Here is a 19,036-nt window from a genome sequence, read left to right as displayed (position 1 = left end):
AGGGTGGAAGCCTTGGAGACACCTGTAGCCTCATCTTTGCCTTCCCAACAAGGCTCAGATTTTGAAATGGCAGATAAACAGTCTCTGGACCCATTCTCTCTACAGGATGAGGCCATTGAAATTGACCGTCCGGCCGCGGTAACTTGTACAGAGTCAAGCATTGCGCTAGCACTCACGCTAGTGCAAGCCCAAACAGATACACAGGTTACTATGTTTACTGAGTGCACAGATTTTCAAAATCAATGTATAATATATGAAAACTTTGCTGATCACACTTTCTTTTCTGATCAGGCGGAACTTGGCAGCGTGCAAGTTAATCTGCCCTCACAGGCGTCCAGAGGACAATTTGTTCCTCCACTACCTTTGAACCCATCTCAGGGGACATTGGTAGTATATACAGGTACAGCAGGCAGAGTGAATGAACAGAGTGATGTAAGGCAAACACCGAGCGATACACATGCACGTGAGGCTAGTGAAACAGCTTTGAGTGTACGTGAGGTGAGTGCACACACTGACCCTGCTCTGTTTGAGGAACAAATGGCTAAGCTAAGAGCTGAGCTTGCCAGAATGATTGCTGAGAATGAAAAGCTCAAGGGTGCACAGTTGGTGACCCTACAACAGAAATCTGAGGAAAGGCCATCCAGTTCTTACAGGGATGAGCTTAAAGAGGAAATCCATGAGTTAGCTGTTGAGATGAGATCCAATCATGAACTTTACATGTCTAAGTTTGAAACCATCGACAGCAAACTAGATCAACTCCTCAGGAACTCCAACAAGTCTGATGATCAACCCTTCGGAGAGGATCCCTCAAGTAAGGGGGAGAATAGAGAAGACAAAGGTGACAGGGATGATAGAGGAAATAGCTCAAATCAAAGCAACAAGGGGAATACCACTTCTGGATCTGCCCCTTACAAAGAATCTGATAAATCAAAAGGCAAAGAACAGTTACATCAGTCCGACAATGTCTTCAACTCTGATAGTTATGGTGACTATCCAAATGATATGGATGATGATGACATCTTCGATGCTACCTATCGTCAGGCAGAAGAAGAAGGTAAATTTGATGAGGGTTATTTGTTTCAGGATGAAGAACCTGTTGACCTAGAGCATGAGGAGAATGTCCGGAAGTTCAAAGCTGAAAATGAAGCTAGGAAGCGTAAGCTTCGTGATTTTCAAAAACTTCTAGAGGACAAGTTGATCACAGAAGAGCAAATCAAGATCGAGAAACGGAAAATCTATGATGCTGCGTGCAAGCAGAAGAATCTTGATATTAAAAGGAAAGTCGGAAAAAGTTGGGACATTGCAAAGAGGATATTCAATGGACCTCAAAGGGAACCTTTCAACGACAAGAAGTTCTTATCTCTGATATATGATCTTCGAGAGGTAAACCCTGACGAGGATGTCTTTATGCATGCCTTTGCTTTGGAATTGAATTATTTGACTGTGGGAGTCAACAATTTGTTAGAAGAATGGGAGCTAATTGTCTATACACAGAGGAATGGTTCTTTCAGACTATATGTCGAATCTCTGAAATCATTCTCTGTATCTGAGCTCTGGCTGCTTCAGAATAAGGTAAAGCGCAGCTCCACCCTGAATGAACTCCTTCGTGACAAACTGCTGGAATGTGTTGTATTCAACAGTCCTCAGGTTGTCAGGAATCCGTACTGTGTAAAGTTCGTTCATAAGGAGATCTTCAGCACTGTTTATCTCAACGAAAAAGCCTTACCAAAGTATCCAGCTAAGCAACTTGCTCTTGCCTCCACTCTTTTAAGAACCAAGGGCTTCGCTTCTAAAGCTAAGTCTGATGCTGATGATGTGATTCTTGCTTACTGCACTCGAAAGAATGTTGCTCAGTACTTTCGAAGGATGAAAAATGTTACAAAATCTCAGCCATCAGACTTCCGCGAAGACCCTGTCGAATTAGAAGTACTACACCGACTGGCTCTGGCAAGGGAACGAAAGAAGCGTGGTGAATCCACTACATCTGAAGTGCCAACCAGGGAAGAACCGTCAACTCCTATCCTTCACACTTCTGATATCAAAGAAGGAGAAGTTGATCTTTAGATTCTTTAGGGACTTGTAATATATGTTCAGTAAGAACATCCTTTTGTAATCTAATGTAATCTTTTGAATTCTGGTGAATGTTTAATGAAATACCAGAAACATTTTGCTATTTACAATTCATGTTTAATCCTTTGTCTTATCAGTTAGTTGAGTTATCCTCTCGATTATTTGCATGTTATGTTAACAAACAAATAGGGGGAGATTGAAAGGCATATGTTTAACCTATTTGTAATTAAAGAGGTACCAACTCAACTCTGATAAGAAAGCAAGGTAAATAGCAAGTACTGTTGAAGGAATCCGTACGAAGAACGTCAAGTGATTTATTGAAATTATATTTCTGAAGAATTTCAGGATGCTGCGGCACACCACTGGAAGAAGTTTATTAATATGTTCAAGCCTCAGTGTACAAATATTCTTTTGTAGCACGTCCAGAAGTCCAGAAGGTATAAAGTTTTAATACTTTATTTATTCAGAAGATTCCATACTACTGTTACTTATGAAGAAGAACTACGAAGACATATACTCGACGAACAAGCCTCGTTTCAAATGTTTATTTGATAAAGAATATTTAATTCAGCTAGATACAGATGAACCAGACAGTACATTTGTGTGTCAGCTACTCAGATTAAGTGTTCTACATCAACTACAAGTGGCCGTTCGATCAAGACAAAGATCTACAAAGTTTAATCAAGCCTGAAGTCTCTGCTGATGAAGATATACAATTTTATAAGTATTTATTTAATTATCTCACTAATCAAAATAATTAAATTGGTTGTATAATTTATTTATTAAATTGATTCACCTTCAAATTAATTTAATTTATGAATTTATATAATTAATATAATTAAGTGGGTAATTATCTAATATTTATACAATTAATAAAACTGATTTTATGCATCAAATAGCTCGGTATGACATTATATAATAATGTCATACCGTGCCCTGCTAAATGACATTCCCAGGAATGACTTGAAAAAGTCATTCTGATGTTGTTTGTATGTTTATTTCATTCGGTATGACTTTCTGATTAAAAGTCATACCGTTTGCCTGCATCAGACTTACACTGGTATGACATAAAATGTCATACCGTGTCTCTAATTCAGACTTTCTTGATTGTGTGTATGACTTGCTTATATATGACTTAAAATGTCATATAAGGCTCAACCGAATGGCTTTCTTTGGTTAAGTCATGCCAAATGAAGAGCAGTGACCAAGAAATTAAGTCATACCGCCCCTGGCAGTATGACATTCTATTTAAATGTCATTCCTTCTTTGTTTTATGGTATGGCTTTGTGTAATAATGTCATATCTTCCATTGTAATGTCATTCCTAAGCTAGAAAGTCATTCCTTTCTTTGTCATACCTAGATCCAAGTGATTTGCCTATAAATATGGCTTCACTTCTTCATTTGTATGTTTATCAAGCATTGTAAAAGCTTTCAAGTTGTTTGTAACTTGCAATTGTTATATCCACAGTTTTCTGTGCTTTGATCACTCGGTTGTTTTAATCACTAAACTAGAATACATCTTGTCGAATTTATTCAACGAACTTTAGTGGACATTAAAACGAACCTTATTAATTATAGGGATAAATATCAAGTTGGTGACTCGTTTCGTCCAAATGTATCAATTGAGTGACTGATTCCTAAATTGACTCAAATGAGCCACTCATTAGAAAAATTTGTATCGAAAATATCACTCTATCGTTAGTCGAAATTTTGAAAGTATTATATATTGAGTTTCGCACATTTTTTATGAATGGTATTACATCTAAATGAAGGATTCCGAGTTCTAGTATTTTAGATAATATTTTTAGATTTTTAAAAATTTATCTCCTATTTATTTTTATTTAAATCAAATAAAACAATCAAAAAATTAAAAATAAATAGTTGATAAAATTTTAAACATCTAAAAATATTAGCAAAAATAGTAGGATTCGGAATCTTTCATTTGGATGTAATACCATTCATAAAAAATGTGCGGAACTCAATATATAATATTTTCAAAATTTCGACTAACGATAGAGTGATATTTTTGATACAAATTTTTCTAATGAGTGTCTCATTTGAGTCAATTTGGGAATCAGTCACTCAATTGATACATTTGGACGAAACGAGTCACCAATTTGATATTTATCCCATTAATTATATAACGACTTAAAACATTGTTATATTAATTAATTAAAATCTGATTAACAAGTTTAATTCAAATCAGATTATTCCGCCGCGATTTTTTAGTGACGATTGTATTCAACCCCCCCTTCTACAATCGTTTTAGGACCTAACAGAGATATCCACAGATTTCTCATTAGGACTTAACTCCAATTTAGTGGCAGTTGGCATAGGAGTCTTAGCTTCTTTGCAATCCATTAAATCAAACTTTTTAAGTAGATCATAGATGTACTTAGTTTGATTTATGAATATACCTTCCTTTACTTTTTTAACTTGTAAACCAAGAAAGTAGGTGAGCTCTCCCCTCATGCTCATTTCATACTGACTTTTCATTAGATTAGCAAACTTTTTGCAAAGTTTCTCATCTGAAGAACCAAAAATTATATCATCTACATAAATTTGAACTAAAATAAAAGCACCATTTACATTTCTGTAAAATAATGTTTTATCCACAGTTCCTCTAGAAAAATGATTATCTAATAAGAATTGAGATGGAGTGTCATACCATGCCCTTGGTGCTTGCTTTAAACCATAAAGTGCTTTCAATAAAAAGTAAACATACTCTGAAAAATCTGGATCTTCAAAACCAGGAGGCTGACTCACATACACCTCCCCTTCCAGTTCACCATTTAGAAAAGCACTTTTGACATCCATTTGATAGACTTTAAAGTTTGCATGAGCAGCATAGGCCAAGAAGATTCTTATGGCTTCCAATCTTGCAACTGGTGCAAATGTCTCATCAAAATCAATTCCCTCAGATTGAGAGTATCCTTTATCCACAAGCCTTGATTTGTTCCTGGTGACAACTCCATTCTCATCCATTTTGTTTCTGAATACCCACCTTGTGCCTACAATTGTTCTATTCTTAGGCTTGGGTACCAGCTTCCATACTTTGTTTCTCTCAAATTGATTTAATTCTTCTTGCATAGCAAGAACCCAATCAGCATCTTTGAGAGCATCTTTTATTACTTCAGGTTCATCCTGTGAGAGAAATGCAATGTATAAACACTCATCTTGAATAGCTCTTCTTGTTTGTACAGATGACTTTGCATCTCCAATAATTAATTCAAAAGGATGATCCCTTGTCCACTTTCTCTGAGGTGGAAGTGATTGTCTTGATGATGTAGCTTCATTGTTATAGTTCAGATTTCCATGTTGGAAAGCTCCCCCTAAATTTGATATCTCATTATTTCTAGATTGATTGAAATTTTGAGACATTCTTTCAACTGATGATCCTTGAGGAGTTTCAACTGATGCCTCCAAAGTAGTTTCAACTAATGCTTCAGTTGAGTTTTCAATGGCAGTTGTCTCCTGTGCCAAGTTCTCATCAGTTGGAATATTAATTCCAGGATTAATTCCAGCATTCTGAACAGAATCATCACAATCATCATCACTGTCATATAGATCACCTTCACCTTCATTCTCAAATCTGAGATTGTCATGAAATCCTTCATCTGTCAAACCTTGAATCTTTTTATCATCAAAAACTACATGAATTGATTCCATAACAATGTTGGTTCTCAGATTGTATACTCTAAATGATTTTCCATTAGAGTATCCAACAAAAATAGCTTCATCTGCTTTAGCTTCAAATTTTCCAAGATTTTCACCTTGATTCCTTAGAACATAGCACTTGCATCCAAATACATGAAGAAAGCTAATTGTTGGCTTCTTTCCCTTGAAGAGTTGAAAAGGAGTTAGATTGTGAGGTTTGGTAATTAGAGAAATGTTTTGAGTAAAGCAAGCAGTGTTCACAGCTTCAGCCCAAAAACAGGTTGGAAGTTGAGCTTCATTAATCATAATTCTTGCAGCCTCAATGAGAGTTCTGTTTTTCCTTTCTACCACTCCATTTTGTTGTGGAGTTCTTGGTGCAGAGAACTCATGAATAATTCCCTTACCTTCACAAAATTCTTTCATCACAGAATTCTTGAATTTTGTCCCATTATCACTTCTTATTCTTTCAACTTTGACATCTGGATTGTTGTTTAATGTCTTGATATGATTGATAATGATTTTCCCAGCTTCATCCTTAGAATGCCGGAAGAAAGTCCAAGTAAATTTTGAAAAATCATCAACAATCACTAGACAATATTTTTTCTTTGAAATGGACATTATGTTGACTGGTCCAAACAAATCCATATGCAAAAGCTGAAGTGGTTTCACAACTGATGAAAGAGACTTGCTTTTGAAAGAGCTTCTCTTTTGCTTTCCTTGCTGACATGCTCCACACAGACCATCTTTGGAAAATTCTAGCTTTGGAATTCCTCTTACCAAATCCTTCTTGACTAACTCATTTAATGTCTTGAAATTTAAATGAGACAATCTTTTGTGCCATAGCCAACTGTCATCTGAGCTTGCTTTGCTGAGAAAACGAGTGATTGATTCAGACTTGACAGAATTGAAGTCAGCTACATACACATTCCCTTTTCTTTGTCCAATTAGTACCACATTGTTGTCATCTCCTTTGGTGACAACACAGGCTGCAGGAGTGAAATTGACCTTGTATCCTTTGTCACAAAGTTGACTGATGCTAAGCAAATTATGCTTAAGACCAGACACCATTGCAACTCCTCCTCTTCATCAGAATCATCTCCAGCTGCCCAATCATCCTTTGTAATGAATGCTCTTTCTTTTTGCTTGAGAAGTTCATAATATTTCTTTTTGTAATCCATATGTTCACTGGATCTCTTCTCAGCCTTTGGCTTTCTACATTCATTTGCAAAGTGACCTGCATTTCCACAGTTGAAGCACTTGAATTTGGATCTATCCACCATGCTTTTGTCAGGCTTGGAATTGCCTTTAAATGATTTTGCAGGATTGAAATTCTTCTTGAATTTCAGTTTGGAGAATCTTCTTGACAGGATGGCCAAGTGCTCATCAATCCCATCACTTTCTTCACCAAAATCAGCTACATCTTTTCCTTTTCCTTTTCTTGATTCTGAGCTCTCTTCTTTTATTAACTTCTCAGTTTCTTCAACTTGAGATTTTCCCTTGTCCTTGACTGTATCATCAAGAGATGCAACTAAAGCCACAGATGAATACCCTTTCTTTTGGCTTATCTCTATCTCTTCATCTTGTTCCATTTCAAACTCATAAGTCTTAAAAGTTCCATACAGTCTCTCAAGAGTGTAGTCTTTGAATTCTTGAGTGTTTCTGAGAGAGACTGTTATGGGTTTCCATTCTTTAGGAAGAGCTCTCAAGAATTTCAAATTTGAATCCTTAACCTGATATATTCTTCCAAAAAGTTTCAGACCATTTAACAGTTTTTGAAATCTGTTAAATGTGTCACTTAAGCTTTCACCAGCCTTGAAATGGAATGACTCATATTGTTGAATCAGCAACTGCATTTTGTTTTCTCTTACTTGCTCATTCCCTTCACAGATGGTCCTGATGGTGTCCCAAACTTCTTTGGCAGTTGTGCAGCTGATAACACTATCAATCATTTCTTGATCCAAACCATTAAACAGAAGATTCATGGTTTTCTTATCCTTGTGCACTTCTTCAGTATCTTCTTGAGAGTATTCATGGATAGGTTTTGGGATCATCTTGCCTACCATGTCTTCACCATCAGCTCCAATACTGGTACAGACCTTCATGGGGACATGAGGTCCTTTTTCAATGCAGTTCACATAACTCTTATCAATAGACAACAAATGCAGGTGCATTCTAACTTTCCAGTGAAAGTAGTTATCTTTGTCAAGAACAGGAATCTTCACTCCAGCATCCTTCTTTCCCATCTTTCTCTAGCAGTGTTGATCTTTTTCCCTGTTTGTTGGGAACCTCGCTCTGATACCAATTGTTATTTTACACCAACTATAAGAAAGATTGTAGAAGGGGGGGTTGAATACAATCTTTTACAAAATAAAAGATTCAAGAACACAAACACTTTAAGACAGCAAAACAGAAACACACCAAGTATTAAAAATACGGGTGGATTGAATGATCCACCCGTGAGATTTTATATTGAAGAATCTGTGGATTGATTACAATTCGCACAGCTGCAGGTTCATCACTTGAACAGTTTCTAACTCTCAGATTTTCTCTCAAGTTTTTCGAACACTTTCAACTGATGCTACTAACTTGGTTATATACTCCAAGATTTACAAAGCTTTTAGCTAGAATACAAATTGCACACTAATCTAAACAATGCTGCGCATCTTTGTCTTATGCATGCTTTTTGAGATGTCTTCATCTTTGACCATTATCTTGATTTGATCCAGATTGCATTCCATGAGATAAGAATGTTTCTGCTTCTTCTTTATTTTCCTAATCAGGCTTCCATGTCTATTTTAGTGTAATTCGATCCATGTGATTTGTCAGGCTTAAGCTTTAGTCACTTTCAACTGCTCTTTGCTTCATCAGTTGAAAGCACTGGTCACTTTCAACTGCTCTTTACTTCATCAGTTGAAAGCTCCTTCATAAGTTGAACGAATTACAGACTTCATCAGTTGAATGTTATTCCAGTCTTCATCAGTTGAATTCCTTAGCATCATCAGTTGAAAACTTTGTCTTCAGTTGAATGCTTGGTCATCATCAGTTGAAACATGATCCAGTCTTCAACAGTTAAATAGTTACATCTCATCAGTTGAATATCCTTCACTTGGATAAAATTACATGGCATTGGATATTTACAATTGGCCATCCTATTCTACTCATCCGTTGATAATTCTCAAAGACAAGAAGTATAACAATTACAACTGAAATTTTGATAAAGATTCTAAATAAAACATGTTACAAAGTGTTTATGTTATCGTCAAAAATTATTGATTCCTAACATACATCATGGAAATCAAGAGCGTTTTGAAACCTCTCCTTCTATTCTTGATTGTGTTGACATTTCTTAACTTTCCATTTGTCTCTTCAACTACATCATCTCATTTGGACCAAGAACTTGATGTTGTGATTCAAGTAATTTTTATCTAAACAGCTATTAACCGCTTCTTTGACATGACAAAGACTCTTCAATTTGGGCCGAGTTGTCCTGACTGATAGGGCCCTTTCGCATTTTCGTTATGTCGTTGACATGAACCCAAATCTAATCTACTTACACGTAACTCTCAAACACCACCTCTTACTTACTAAGTTTTACCAGTTTAATTTTGTCTCTACTATCAACAATTATCAGCTTAAAAACTATTTGTTAGTGTTTTTATAGAAGCGGTGGAGAAAATGATATGCAGAATTATCCTACAACGTATATTTTAAACACATAAACTTGTCTTTTTATAGGCCCAATACAATTAATAAATTATTCCTAAAAAAAGTGATATATAATTTCTCTAATATCATGATTAACTTATTCAAAACTAATCTCTTAAACTGACTAAACTTATCCTAACAATTTCAAATAATTTTAAAACAATTAAAGTGATTTTTAACTATTTTCAATTCTCCATCTTAATTCAGATTTTATTTTTATCAACGATGTACTTCCCATCATCATTGAGCACTTATCTTCACTATTCTTTTAGGCGCACTTCTCGCTGATGTCATGTCTTGATGTACTTCTCACCAACTTAAATCATCGGAGCACGTCTTTCGAAAATCAAAATAATTCATTTTTGTCAAAATTTGTGTCTTATTAACACTTTCTTTTGTCTTGTTTCTACAAAATTTTACACATGTCTGAACTTCCGACATTTGAAGCATTGAGGTTTTCCCTTGTGCCAACAATCCTCTTTTGCATGCTCAGTTTTCTTGCAATGAACACACTGAGGAAATCTTGTTTCTAAGTTTTTGGCTAAAAGAGCTACTTCAACAGCATATTCATTTTCCTTATTTCTCAATGCTCTTCGTTGCTCTTCGACTTGAAAAAATTGATTAGTTCTAATAAGACTAATTTACTATTATCTTTTGAGTCTTCGAGAGATGAAAGTTTTGCCTCGAATCAGGCAAACTCACGAACAACTTTTCTACAATTTTATTATTGGGTAGATCTTCTACCCTTAGCCGTATTTTGTTCACCACAACCATCATTTCATCATAATAATCTTATATGATGTTATTCTCCTTCATAGGTACCGCCTCAAAATCCCTTTTCAGATTTAAAATTTGTATATTTTTTGTTCTATCATAACCTTCGTACAATCCTTTTAGCATATCCCAAACCTCTTTTCATGTCTCACGTATATGGAAAAAATAAACATAGAACATTAGTATCACCAAACCAATATATGAAGAAATTAATAAACGAAATGATGAGTGGACCAACAAAGACATAAAAGAATGGAACAGGTACACGTATTGGCATCAATGAAAGGTTCATAGCACACAAGATAGTTCATCGAAAATTTCCTCACTTTATAAGCAAAAGTACTCCTATAGTGGCCTTTTTACAAAGGTGGGACCAAAGTGAAATTTTTTGTCTAATTTTTTGTCATAGGGAAGTGCAAGTGGAATTATGGAAAATATAGTAACTAAAGTGCATTTAGCCTCAAGTATGGGAATATGATTTGCAAATAACTCATATACTAATAACTAGTTTGACTAGCCACTGTGAGTGAACCGCTGTGGGCCGTGGCTAAGCCCGCACGAATTTGGTTTTGGGCTCCTACCAGAAAGTCTCATACTAATAAAGTTTTTTGGCTGGTTATATTCAAGACAAATCTTCTTTATGTTTCTGATGTGGAATTTGGGTAGACACCCACTCAACACTTAAAGCATTCGGCTTCAGCTCAAAGAGTTGAAAACATTAAATATTTCTGAAAGCCTCGGGGATCTCAGCTTTGCCACTTGTATTTGAAAACATTAAATATCTTTCGGGCTCAGCAAAGAAAGCATCTGATATATTGAAGTGATCAGGTCCAACTTCTTGCCACTTGTTGACAGGTTCCGGAGCCATTTTAACAAGATCCTGTAATTCAAGTGTTTCATTAGCTATTCTTTGCAGGAAAGTACTTAAAAAAAGGTAGGGCGCTTCTTCTACTTTAACATGTGGGTATAAGACGAAAACCTATTGAATAATTTTTCTTATAATAAGAAAATGAGTGTCAGTGTTAATCCAAGGAATAATGGTCAGCCGTAAATCATGTAGCTTGTTTGTATATAAAATCTTTATGATTCATTTGATCATAGGTATCCTTGTGTTACTATGAGTTTTTATAAGATGACACCATGATCTTCAGACAGCTCAATAATACAACACATCCTTTACAGGGAGTCTTGAGAGAATTTCTGACTCTAGTTCCTCAGGGATATTGAGAATTTTTGATGAGATTTCTTCAGGGGATTCATAGGAGTGTATCGTCTCGTGCTTTCATTCAAGGACCAGACTAGACTTGATTAACACGGGAATCTATTGATGCTCTCAGTTGGGTGTATTTCATTAGGTGTATCAGTATAGTTGTTTCTTCTACACAATCATTTTAAGAAAAATAAACTCTGCAGACACGAAAAATTATCAACTTATCTTAACAAACTGAAACGTATCACATGAACTGAAACCGAGATTATAATATTACATATGTTTGTTTGCTAACGAAAAATACATGAAGATCAAGTGTTCAAAGTCTTCTGAAGGAATTTCATCACAACATAGATAAGTTCATCAAGTCCGTCTTGAGTGCCTAAGAAGCGGCGCTTAGCAGAAGCCTCGGATCATTCAGCTACTGTACAAGCATTTTCTGAGTGTTCTTCAAAGACTGTTGAATCCCCTATTGCAGGACATTGCTTAGTTATTTTAATCCATATCTAGCCAAAGCAATGTCTCCCCAAATGGAATAATGACCAACGGTGGTTTACACCCTTCATCATAATACGAAAAAGGAGTTTGATGATTACATGATTCAACAAAATCATATTCTTTTCGCTTATCAACACTAAATGAAACCAAATTAGAGAACTTTGGGAATATTGGCTCACCATTGTTCCTTACACCCAAGACTTCCACATGAACATTTTCACTCAACTTACGTTTCATCTCGATCTTGATTTCCCAATAAAACCCATCTACATGATTATCGTTTTTTTTCATTTCATCTCGATCTTGATTTCCCAATAAAACCCATCTACATGATTATCGTTTTTTTTCAGTACCCACATGTGCAACCGTTGATTGTGCTCAACAAAGCAAGCAATAGATTGACCAAATGGATGAATACGATGAATACATTCGAACCAGTGAGGAACCTTGATTACTCGCAGTTCATATGTCTTGGTATCGAAGCACATTACTATAGCCTTGTGATGAAACATGCTTGCTCCAACCCAATATGCAGAACCATCAACAAAAACAGCACCGTCACTATATATGCTAGAAATAAAACAATTATCTCGACGTATTTCCTTCCAAGAATTTGTGTTTAGACTATAAACAGCGATCAGGACACAGTCTGCCTGAGGTCTACTGGTTCGCCTAGGTTTAACAATATTTACCACGACATAATCATCAACTTCGGGTAAAAGTCCAAAAGCTAAAGCCCTCCAATAAGTCACCCGCGAAGTAAATTTAAAGGCAGGGGAGCGGGGAAGAGTTTTATACTTTTGAACCAGAGGATTCCACAAATATATTTCAGGATCATAATGAAGTGCCAGATTAGGCCTCCAAGAGGGACGCATTGGGCCAATGTGATAGTAAATTATACGACTGATTAGGATTATAACGACGACCAGTGTCGTTAAACATGGAAGACAAGCAAATCAAACCATTGGCTAAAGCATACATTGCATGATTAGGCAATTCAACAGGGTACTTAAGTGTTGCATATTCTTGACATTGTACATCATCGAAATGTAGTGTTAATAAATGGTCGCGCATGTTTAGAAAAGAGAGAAATTTGGGATGGTGATCAGAATCATGCTCTGCAATTGCCTTGTGATGATCAGAGTGGAGTTTAAGAAACAGAGGAGTTTTTACGAGATGATACCATGATTTCTGGACGGAGCTGCAACGCAAGACATACTTAACAGGGAGTGTTTTGAGTATTTGAGACCAGAGCTGTTCGGGGAAGTGGTAGGAAGGCATGATTCTGAGCTTTGAGGAGCTCATTTTGTTAGATCTATTTGTGGTTTGAGGACCTTGAGTTTGAGATTTCTGCTTTATCTGAGTGTAATGTAATAATGGAGGTTATGGCACCGTATGGTCTTATTACCAAAGAGTGTGCTAAATGTAGTGTATATGAATACTTGGTTTTGTTTCTGCCAACTTTTGTTGCAGTGTTTTGGAGTGATATGACCAGTCACCAAAGTAGTAGTGCTAGTTGTTATTTTTGCAATTTGGAACAGCTTTGTCGCCATTTCTTGTATAACCTTTAAATGAACAATTGAACTCCGTGAGTACATACTATGCATAATGTCAGCACTATAAACAACCAATTTAATTCAAATTCATATATTATTAGTTGGTCATTAAATTTTGATGGAATAGGGAGATAAAGTTTCCTGGCATACTGTTACTCTTCCCAAATGTGAAGGTTGCTATATTATGAAAAATCATTGCAATAAAGTCTATGGCAATGATTTTCAAAAAAATGACCGTTAACATTGCCCCCGTTGCTATAAGGCCCTTTATGCAATGAATTTACACACATTGCAACAAGTTCAAATCATTGCCAGAGCCTCATATTGCAACAACTTTTTCTCTATGGCAATGATATTTAAGTCATTGCTGTTGTTTGCTCTTTTATTGCAACAAAAATTTGCAACACATTTTTTGAGATTTAACATTGCCATATAGGACCTGTGGCAACAAATTTTTGACCCAAATGCAATATAATTTAGATTATTTACGATAGCAAAAGAAATCTCTAACGCAACATTGTAGGCATATATTGCAACGGCTTGTTAAAAATTTGACATGACCATTTCGAAAATACATTAATCCACCTTCAAAGGTTCATTACAAGAACATCCTAAAACAATACTACGATTATTACCAACTACACGTCTAGAACAATCAAGAAAACAGACAAAATATCAATACACCAATTTTTCAACATCCAATTTGCTAAAAGGTATTACTAATCAAGCACACATCATAGGGATATAGCAAGTAAACACATGTGCTTTATAACATCCTTTTCAAACTGATCGAGCTCGTTTTCCATCCATCAGAGCCTGCTGAATTCTTTTGAATATAGACTTTTGTGTTTCCTCTTAAAATTTTGCTTGTGGACTGGATTTTTCTTTCTTCACCTCCTCAAATCTTTTCTCAATCTGCATTTCTTGTAAACATTACAGTTTAGTTCCATTAGCATAACTTAGAGTATAGCTTAAGTAGTAGATATAATCTTACAATAAACAATAATATAAAGATAATAAATAAAGGAGTTTCTTACATTTAGCATTGGTCTGAAAGATCAAGATGCTTGGACAGAATATTAATAGGCTTTATATGGCCTTCATGTAGCCTAATGTTCAACCTGGCTTTGCTTTGATCAAAATGAAACTACAACATTACAAGTTAAATGCTTAAAATGCTAAAGAATAGAGGTCATCTAATTATACACAGTGTTACCATCAAGAGCCAGACCCCCCTACAGATCTTTAAAATTGTACTCTCTATTAATTCAGTTGATACGAAAAATCCAAAGATATATCTAAAACCCAAACTAAAAACCAAGCTTACCATTTCTTAATCATGTTGGTCTTCCAATTTCCCATCTTTCAAAATTGACAAGGTAAGATTTTTAAACAATCTTTTTCTGCAAATTCTCTCCTGCTTAACCATATACCATGAGATATTTGCCCTTGTAACTCTCCCTGTCCACCAAAATAGTGTGAAACTCTCAACATAATGTAACTAATTTTCAAAGACAGAAATCTGAAACGTGAAAGACAGAAATCTGAAATTTGAAATCAGCAGATTGCCGAACTTCACAGAATACACTGTTTTGATCTAGAAATTTGTGAGCATCAAATTACATGCCATTGGAAAGATATCGGAGTCTAGTTTTTTATGCAAAAAATGGTTTGTGAAAATAAAATTTCTACAAAAAGTTACAGCAGTTTTAGTGAAGAAGGGTCATGCTGCCTAGATTTGTAAAAACAGTTAATCAACAACTTTCTTCAACAGCCATTAAAACCTTAACAAATCAAATATCGACCGAAGTTGTACTAGTCAACACAATAAGTTCAGTTAAATGAAGAGATGGCTTGAGTTTATAATTACTTACAATTTTCTGACACACTTCTTTAGTATGGTCATTAGGGATGTAAAAACTTCCATCTTCCTTTTTTTTGTTCGTGCTGTACCTGCATTTTGTAGGACAAGGGTCAAAACAAAACCAGAAGCTCTGGTCGGAAGTATTACAAATAATTTGTCTTAGATAAGAAAGAAAGTTAGTTTTGAGACTAGAGATTTTATTTAGGCATTTTCATAGCTGGGTATTCTGCTTAAGAAAATGAGCAGCAGAAGTACTGATGCTGTAAATGTCAAAAACTGGATGCAACCTTGATTGTAAAAGCATGTTGTTCTTCTCTTAAACTGATCAAACTTCTCCACCTGGACATCAAGTGAAAGAGAATCAGATGTTACTGTGCTGACCTCAAATACTTGGGATTCAAGAGCGAAGGAGTTGAGAGTGGCCTCGTGTAGAGGGTTCAAGTTCTGGTTCAGTGGCTGGATGTTCACATCCTCATTTATTATCAGGTACCATGACATCTTAAGTTCTAAAACTTGTACTTATGCAGCCTGATCAAGTCATTGAAATTATATTATTAGCTACAAGAAACACAGTATTCAAGTAAAAGAATAATAAAATCATATATATCATACATTAGGACATGTCAAAAATCACTTAATATATGAGATCAACCTACCAAGCGGACATTACTAAAAAAACCCTGAAACTCAACTTATCCATTTATTAGAAACCTGGGAAAAAGTCCCTCATTTTGCGCACCTGATATACAACACCAAATAAACCAGTACCAACCACATGCTCCGCCATATAAGACATGGTATGCGACAAGTGGATGATAATTAAACCAGTCTTTCAAATAGTTTGTCTGTAGTTACAAGGGCAAGAGCTTCCTCAAAAGCAGAAGAATGTTAAAAGCAGAATATATGTTGATATTGTACATCACTTAAAGTCCTTGGTTTATTGCAAGTTGTACAATGCTAACCCATTCCCATCATTACAACGAAAAAATACGAGTGATTAAAAAATATACTGACATCAAAGCAAAGGAACTAGAAGCAACAGCCTAAAGCAATAATATTCAGTATAATTCATACGAATATCACCTGTTTCTGTTCTCCATTTGGATCACCCATCAAAGTCAGAATTGTCTAACCTGTATCTGTTCCATAATTCGATTATGTTCCATCAAAGTCACAATTGTCTTACCTGTATCTGTTCCATAATTTATGCAAATCTCTTTTGTATCTAACAGTTAAAATTATTTAGATGATCAGAAATTTCAAAAAACCTTAAGTCTTATTAAAATACAAACATGGCAAACATTATATTCGAAAACAAAATGCGATAACATATTGCCTTCCAGATCTGGACTCATAACCAGGAACATGCCTGGGGCCATATGGATCAAAATGAGCACCTGTGGGAGCACCCCTGTATTAATAATAAATTGATATAATTAGAAGATCACTTTTTACACACCAATCTTATTATCTATAAATGTTGACGAGATTATAAATTTCTAAAGTAGTTAAATTGAGTTTATATGAATATACTAATGGAGCAATCTTTAGCTTTTATATTTGAAATTCACTGCTTCACTTTTCAAATTAGACCCTTCTAACAAACTACATTTCATGGACACTTAAACCAATGTAATTAAACATCTATTTACCAGTACAAAAACACATGATGAACAGAGTATCAACATCAACATCAGAACCAAAACCCCTAAATTGACAAATGAATAGAACCCATAAACTTAACTATAAACCCTGAGTTAAACAAATCTAATACCTAATTAAGAACAAAAACCCTTAATTTAACAAGTTTAAGACCAAATTCACAACAAACAATCAATTAAAGATATGTACAAACTCAATTAAATATGTATACAAAGTCAATTGGACACAAATTTAAACCATCACATACTTAAAGCTATTAAGGAAAGAGATTTACCCTCTACGGGGTGCTTTCTTCACTCTCTCTCATCTTCTTCTTATCGCCATTTCTCTTTATCTCGCCATCTATCTCTCTCTTGTTTTCGTCGCTCAGAGTGTTTGTGAGGTGAAGTCGAGAGAATGTTTACAAGTGTGAGTCTTTTTTTATTTCTATTTTCTTTGCTTATAAATCTTATAAGAATATTTCATTCATCCCCCTCTCATATTTTAATTTGCCCGCCAATTTTTTCGACCCAAAAATATCATCTACTGTAACGCTTTTTGGTAACGTTGCAAAAGACCGTTCTTTTTATACCACTTTCAAAAATTTTAACGAAATTTTGATTCTATTGTAACGATTTTTTTGTCATTGCAATATACTGATTTTTTCTTTATAATTGCAACGATTTTGAGGAATTTTTTTTATGAGTCGTTGCTAAATCCAATCTATGGTATAGTAGGGGATTAAAGATCTTCGACAATGGAATCAAGCATTTATCCTGAAGCATCTTATCTCTGTTGTCAATCCTCATTCTACATCTCTATGGTCTCTTTGGGTGAAGAAGACTATAATTAAGACTTCCTTTTGGACAATGAAATTCCCCTGGAATGCCTCCTGGATTATCAAGAAAATCTTCGTGCTTCGCGAGATTGCCTTGCAACACATTTCTTATACTATTGGGAATGGGTCCGGGACCTCCCTGTGGTTTGATTCTTGGTATAATAACATGCCTTTTGCACATCTGCTGATCATCCTCTTATCAGCCATTCTGGCCTTGGTGAAGATGCTACTGTTGCAGATATTCTTTCGTCTAGTGGTTGGAATCTGCCTGTGGCGAATTATTATGATTTCCATCTGTGGAAGCATCAGTTTGATATGCACTATCCTTATAATTTGTCTAAGCAGGACATGATTTGGTGGGATAATGTTTGTGGTAGCAAGATCAAGGTAACAAACATCTGGGATTCCTTAAGACATCATTCAAATCCTGTTCCGTGGGCGAATTGTGTTTGACACAAACTTCAATTGCCTCGTTACTCTTTCCTTCACTGGCTCACGATCGTGTTAGCATGGCTGATAAATTGGTTGATATTGATGTATGCTCTTCTACTGCTTGTAATTTTTGTATCAATGGGGAGGAAACAAATCCACACTTATTTCTCGAATGCCCATTCACTCAGCGAGTTATGCAGATTGTTTTTCATCAAAGATGTAATGTACCTCCGTCTACATGGTTTAGCTGGTATCAATGGTTGACAGACTTAAACACTCGAAATATTCACAATTGCATTTCTATTCTTGCATACCAAATCATCATCTACTCTGTTTGGCGGGAAAGAAATAATACATTTTTCAGGGAGGAATATTCTACACCTGTTAAACTTGCTGCAGATTGCCTTCATCTTATCAAATGTAGACTCTTGTCATCTAATTGGTTTGCTACTGAAAGTCTTTCCAATGTGACTATTTCCACCTGGATTCTGGATGGCCGACTTGCTTCATCTCCTGTAGTATTACTTTGAATAGCCTTGATGTTGTTTCTTTAATTGACTAATCTTAATTGACTAATCTTTTGTCTGAGTGATGTGGTCTGTGCATCACTCATTTATTTATATTTCCTGTATTTTCCCCTTTATTTTAATGCAAAAAAAGTTCCTGCAAAAAAAAAAAAATATATAGGGAGCAAATCGGATTCGTGTATTTGAATTCCTGGAAAATTTTGGCATATATTTGCATCCAGAATTATAGCCACGTGCCAAAGTAAAGCACGGATATATTCCCC

The 19,036-nt window shown here is 35.3% G+C and overlaps 1 protein-coding gene across 9 annotated transcripts; it reads right to left on the bottom strand.

Moving 5' to 3' along the window:
* Positions 1-14,011: 14,011 nt before the first annotated feature.
* LOC108225137 (uncharacterized) lies at positions 14,012-17,429 on the bottom strand. Of its 9 annotated transcripts, none has more exons than XR_001807551.2 (6): positions 17,272-17,429; positions 15,623-16,746; positions 15,346-15,424; positions 14,799-14,932; positions 14,509-14,618; positions 14,012-14,394 (listed from the first exon to the last, which is right to left on the bottom strand). XR_001807551.2 is itself a non-coding variant. In XM_064092037.1 (6 exons), exons 2-4 carry the CDS (start codon positions 15,831-15,833, stop codon positions 14,893-14,895), a joined length of 330 nt encoding a protein of 109 aa, XP_063948107.1. In that variant the 5' UTR covers positions 15,834-16,746; positions 17,272-17,429; the 3' UTR covers positions 14,012-14,386; positions 14,509-14,618; positions 14,799-14,892. The 9 variants fall into 9 exon arrangements, 2 of the variants coding, with proteins under 2 accessions (XP_063948107.1, XP_063948105.1); XR_010291320.1 differs by having other exon boundaries at positions 14,012-14,386; positions 14,509-14,932; positions 15,623-15,863; positions 16,419-16,746; XR_010291321.1 differs by having other exon boundaries at positions 14,012-14,386; positions 14,509-14,932; positions 15,623-16,560; positions 16,672-16,746.
* Positions 17,430-19,036: the final 1,607 nt, after the last annotated feature.

The sequence above is a fragment of the Daucus carota genome, chromosome 1 (assembly GCF_001625215.2).
Source record: "Daucus carota subsp. sativus chromosome 1, DH1 v3.0, whole genome shotgun sequence".
Classification (NCBI taxonomy): Eukaryota; Viridiplantae; Streptophyta; class Magnoliopsida; order Apiales; family Apiaceae; genus Daucus; species Daucus carota.
The sequence above is the reverse complement of the archived record's forward strand: the minus strand, read 5'-3'. Positions and strand labels throughout refer to the sequence as shown.